The 5,564-nt window shown below is 39.1% G+C and overlaps 1 protein-coding gene across 1 annotated transcript; it reads left to right on the plus strand.

The window, feature by feature from the left end:
• The first annotated feature begins 230 nt into the window (after positions 1–230).
• LOC112844662 (programmed cell death 1 ligand 1) lies at positions 231–4,824 on the plus strand. Its single transcript, XM_025904291.1, has 4 exons — positions 231–434; positions 1,615–1,935; positions 2,174–2,251; positions 4,802–4,824. Exons 1-4 carry the CDS (start codon positions 374–376, stop codon positions 4,822–4,824), a joined length of 483 nt encoding a protein of 160 aa, XP_025760076.1. The 5' UTR covers positions 231–373.
• The last annotated feature ends 740 nt before the right edge of the window (positions 4,825–5,564 follow it).

Consider the following 5,564-nt stretch of genomic DNA (forward strand, 5'->3'; position numbering starts at 1 on the left):
CTAAAATATTTGAACAGAAACTCCAAAAACGAGTGAGACTAAATTTAAAATATAATTTCATTTTCAGTGGATGTTAACCATGAAAAGCCTGAAAGATCATTGGTAAATAAATTCAAATTTTATTGCTCGAACATATCAGACTTCCAAAGAATCTTCCGTACGTGACGCTTGTCTTGGAAGTGTTGAGTTTAAACAAGCAGCTGAACAACAGATCAGCTCTAACCCTCAGGGACATTCAGATTTATTTAAACCTTAAATGTAATCTGATGTGTTCAGGTTTAAACTCAGGTTCAGTTATTGAGTGAAAACACCAACAGACTCAGACATTTAGAACAAACTAAGAGTCAGATCAGCAGAAACAGAGAACACGGACATGTCTGCTGTAACTGCGTCACTCTGCTCCACGCTGATGTTTGTCCTGTTCGTCTCTGCAGGTGAGATTTAACTGTTAGAAACTAAACTGAGTTTATTTCTGAGATAAAGAGTCTCAGTCTGGTTTACATGCTGATAATATTTCTCTAAGAATTAGTTTCTGATTCGTTCAGTGTTGCGATCGACACAAAGCTGGGTGGAGTCTGTGTGTGTTGGTGCAGTTTGCAGCACAGAGACAAAGAAGTGTAATGTGTGTGTCAGTGTGATGTGTTGTAGTGTCAGGAGTCAGTATACAGCTACAAAGCTTTTTGTTCAGTGTATACAAACAGCTGTAGCTCCATAAAGGCAGCATGCAGAGACTCACAGTGTCTTATAATGAGAGGCTGCTTTCTCTCACACATTATGTTCACTTATTATCAGCACATGTTGTTGTTTGTGCAACAGAGTTATTGTAGTTTTGTATTTTCTCATTAGTTTTTATTCCATTTGGACTTTTTGTGTTTAGTTCAGTTTAGTTTCCAGATGATTTTCTTCTTTTTCAGGTTTGATTATTTATTGCTTGAAGAGTTTTTAATGGTTTTATTCTTTTTTCATTCTTACTGTTTGGAGGTTTGTGTCAGAGGCCAGATTTAGGAGCATCAGTACAGCTGTTCCAATAAAAGCAGAGACTCAGTCTGACAGACATCCAGAGTCTCAATGAACTCGTCCATCAACAACATTTGATCAAACTAACAGATTCTAAAACTAAAGATTTGTTTTTATTTGTTCACAAAATGGTTTCAGATGATGTTTTTCATCCATCTCAGTCTTTCTCATGAACTTTGTCTCCAAACCTCTCAGCCTGAGCTTCCCTCTGATCAACTCGTTCATAATCTCGTCCTTTCTGCTCTCAATGAAAATCTGAACATGTTCAGCTCGGCCTCCTGTCTTTGTGTCAGAGTCTCCAAAGCAAACATCACAGCAGCTCACTGCCATCTTTAAACCTTCCCTTTCACTCTTGCTGCTGTCCTTCTGTCACAAATCAGCCCTGATGAAGATGCTCGGGATCAGGTGAGGAGGAGGAGAAGACTCGCTGTGGTGACGCCTGAAGGGAGCAGCTGACACAAGAAGAGACACAATCAAAGATCATCATCTAATAACAGAAGACAATCTTTTATTGTGTGTTTCTGATTGGCTGCTGTAGAAGTGAACAGTTGTACTTTGACCTTTAACCTCTCTGCTCTGTGTTGTTTCCTCTTTCAGACCTGGAGTCTGGACAGGACGCCACTCTGACATGTCGAGCTCCAAACAACAACATTATAGCTGTAGAGTGGAGCAGAGATGACCTGGGAGATGAATATGTGCTTTTGTACCGGGATGGGAAGTTTGATTCATCCAACCAGCATCCATCTTTTAAGAACCGGGTGGATCTGCAGGACAGACAGATGAAGGATGGAGACGTGTCTTTGATTCTGAAGGATGTGACGATTAATGATGCTGGAACATACAAGTGTGATGTTGTCCAGGCAGGAACAGTCCATTTGAAGGTCATCACCATCATCCACCTTCATGTTGCTCCTCCAGGTGAGTGAGCAGAGTTGAGTGTGTGTGTGATCAGAGGTGAAGCTGCTTCCTGGTTGTTGATGTTTGTTTCTAAAGATGTTGTTGATGAGACTTTGTAGAAAGCAGCTGGTCTGAGTGATGTGATCAGAGTGCAGTAGATAATGTCTGACAGCAGTTTGAAGAGGAAATGGATTCTGTTCTGTTCTTCACTCATCACCTACCTGACAGCTGACACCTCACACCTGTTTCTCACCTGCAGGTCACACAGGAGGACAAGAGAAGGATGAAGACAACAAAGATGGAGGAAAGGTGGATGGAGCTGTTCGACTGATTGTTGGTCTGACAGTTCTTCTTCTGCTTCTTCTTCTTGTTGCTGTTGTTGGTTTCTTTAAGTGCAGAAAAAAGAAACTGAATCCTGCTGATCCACATGTAGCAGAGCATCTTCAGCCTGAATGTGAGTCAGATGAACAAACACAAAGATAAATAAATGATGGTGAACATCCAGCAGACGGCTGTAGAAAGCTGGATGCCCATGATGCTACATTCTTTAGGGCCATGTCTGTAGCATTCTGCCTTTTAGCTTAGCACAACAACAACAACAAAAAAAGCGCTCTCTCACCCAGGAAACACGCAGAGAGAGAGCGCGTCACCCTGTAACCATGGCAACCGTAACGCTGCCGCCTGGAACAACAGAACGTAGCTGTCAAACAAACCCAAACAGTCCTGACCCGCGACAATATGAAACAGGGAAGTACCGCCGTGTAATCCATTTATTTCAACAAAGTAACTGTATTCTGAATACCACCTTTTTAAACGGTAACTGTAACGGAATAGTTACTCATATTTTGTATTCTAAATACGTAACGGCGGTACATGTATTCCGTTACTCCCCAACACTGGCTGCTGTTGACCCATATCATGGGTATGGTATAAGTTTTGTTTTGTTTCTGACGACAGTTTGATTCTCGTTTCATCGTCACAAACAGAAAAACTGAAACAATATAAAAATAAGTCTCAGGGAATTATTTTTACTTTGCAGCCAAAACTTCCTGTTTTATGTCAAAGTTAAATCTCACCTGCAGAGACGAACAGGACAAACATCAGCGTGGAGCAGAGTGACGCAGTTACAGCAGACATGTCCGTGTTTCTGCTGATCTGACTCTTAGTTTGTTCTAAATGTCTGAGTCTGTTGGTGTTTTCACTCAATAACTGAACCTGAGTTTAAAATCTGAACACATCAGATTAAATTTAAGGTTTAAATAAAGCTGAAAGTCACTGACGGTTAGAGCTGATCTGTCGTTCAGCAGCTCATCAAACTAGACACTTTCAATTTCGTCTCGTAAGTTGCGTCGGGATAACGTTTGATATGTTGGATTTTCTAGCAATGATTTCATGCTTCTGGCTTTACAGGGTTAACATTAACTAGAAATGAAATTGCATTTTAAATGAAGTCTCACTGGTTTTTGAAGCAGTTTTTCTGTTTTTGCGACCCAAGCTGAACTGTGAGTCAGACGATCTAAGAACATAAATTAACTCTCCTGAACATCCAGCAGACGGCTGTAGAAAGCTGGATGTTCAGAGTCTGATGTTGTTTCTCTGATGATCATCATGTTCAGACTCAGACCAACAGTGTGTGTCTGTGCTGTCTGTCAGTGACTCTGAACTACAGTTTATTCATCTTCAGGCTGTTCATGAGATTTACTGACACAAAGTCAAACTGTGTTACAAACACACATGAATTTCTGAGCTCTGATCTCAGAGTCAGTGAGTGTTTTTGTGTTGGAGCTTCAGCTGTTTGTAAGAACTTGTTCTGTGAGAGATGAACAACACAGACCTGAGATCAGCTGTTACACACACTGAATGAAGTGACAACACAAACGCTGTGTGATGATCTGAGTGTAGATGAAGGTCTGTGGATTATAGACGATCAATAATCTGCCTGATTGTGTTCAGGATCATTGATCAGTTACAAATGAATGAGCTGTGACTCAGTTTGGATGTAGAAATGTTGTCTCAGTCAAACTGAGCTCTTTCATGTTTCTATGAACTTTGTGTGTGTTGAATGCAGCAGGAAGAAAAACAAAGTGTGTGTAACAACCCTCTCTGTAACTGATGCTGCTTATTTTACACTCAGCAGGTTTCATCATCTTTTCATTAAATACAGCTGAGAGTGTTTTACAGTCACAGTGTTATGATTGTTATGAAGCTACAGATTTATGGAGCTGCACACTCACAGATTTCTGTCTGATCCTGATACTCTGAAACTTTTATTGAACTTTTGTTAAAGAACAAATATAAATAATGTTCAGCTCCATATTTACATGTGTTCAGCATACGTTACCATGGTGATTTAACCAGGTTGGTGAGAGAGACGACTCTGACTGTTTGCCCGACACAGCTCACTAACACATCACTCTGGCTTCATATTTAAATTCTTCTGCATTTCACAGTCAAACCTACCAAACATCAACATGTTAACAAAACTATAAGCAGGAAGTGCTGAGTGTGGCTGACAGATCGTTTAATTACATAATTACTGACTTTCAGCTTTATCTATAATATCATGAAGGCAGGTTTGACATTTAGATTCTTTTATTCATTCAAACACAAATATGTTCATATTTTTTATAAGAATCAAAGTGTCAGATCAGAAATCACAGTAAAGCAAATCTTGTAGTTTCTGACACTTTGCATGTTTAGCATGAGGCTAAAATTCCCCCTCAGTGGGTCACTGGTGACCTGGTGGATGTTCAGAGGTTCATTAAATCCAACATGACTAAAAACTCAAATGTCAAAGGAAATAAACAAAATATTTAAAGTCAATCATTCTGATCATATTTGTACTTTGACCTTTAACCTCTCTGCTCTGTGTTGTTTCCTCTTTCAGACCTGAAAACTATTCCAGTCTGAACAAAATGTCGAGCTCCAAAGAGCGAGTCAGAGAAAATGAGCGAACAGCTTCATCAAATTGATTGTTATATATTTACACCAAACAGTTAGTTTGACTGAGACAATTTCAGACATTTCTCTCAGTTTGATCCTGACACTGACGCTTTCCAATGTTGTCTCCTTAACTTTTGCTGCAGGGAAATTTTTTAAATTGTAAATTTGTAAATATGGCAAATTTCCCTTTTGTGTTTTTGTGATGTCTAGTTTTTTTGTATAAAATATATATAAAATATAACAAATAGCAATCAATGTAGAGACTTGAGGGATTGAAAGGTGCAATAATTTTCAGTTTCAATTCAGATTAAAGATAAAGATAAAGATTAATTATTAATAAATAAGGAAAAAGGTTAAAGGTAACACACTGCAGTTACCGATGGTATTTTTGTTTTGTAAATTTTGTAGCTTTTACAGTGTGATCACAAAGATCACACTGTAAAACCCATAGAGGGTTTGTGAACCATCAGTTGAGAGACCGTCTTTTCAACCTGGGATGCTGTGCTCATTGCTTTAGTTTAACCCTTTCATGTATAGTGGTCACTACAGTGGCAGCTGTAGTGACCACTACAGCTGCCATATAAGAAAGGCTGTTTTCTTATATGGTCTTCTTCAACATAAACCATTACATTGGTCGTGTGTGTGTGTGTGTGTAATACTTTAATAATACTTAAAGGAAAAATCCTGTTTAAGAGATGTAAACTTGA

This window comes from Oreochromis niloticus, unplaced genomic scaffold (genome assembly GCF_001858045.2).
Source record: "Oreochromis niloticus isolate F11D_XX unplaced genomic scaffold, O_niloticus_UMD_NMBU tig00000734_pilon, whole genome shotgun sequence".
In the NCBI taxonomy this organism is placed as follows: domain Eukaryota; kingdom Metazoa; phylum Chordata; class Actinopteri; order Cichliformes; family Cichlidae; genus Oreochromis; species Oreochromis niloticus.

Bases quoted from the DNA above. Each gene is read 5' to 3' on its own strand.
- LOC112844662 (XM_025904291.1), top strand. From the start codon at position 374: ATGTCTGCTGTAACTGCGTCACTCTGCTCCACGCTGATGTTTGTCCTG. The intron at 435-1,614 runs GTGAGATTTAAC...TTCCTCTTTCAG, and splicing joins TGTCCTGTTCGTCTCTGCAG to ACCTGGAGTCTGGACAGGAC. The intron at 2,252-4,801 runs GTCTGACAGTTC...TTCCTCTTTCAG, and splicing joins AGCTGTTCGACTGATTGTTG to ACCTGAAAACTATTCCAGTC.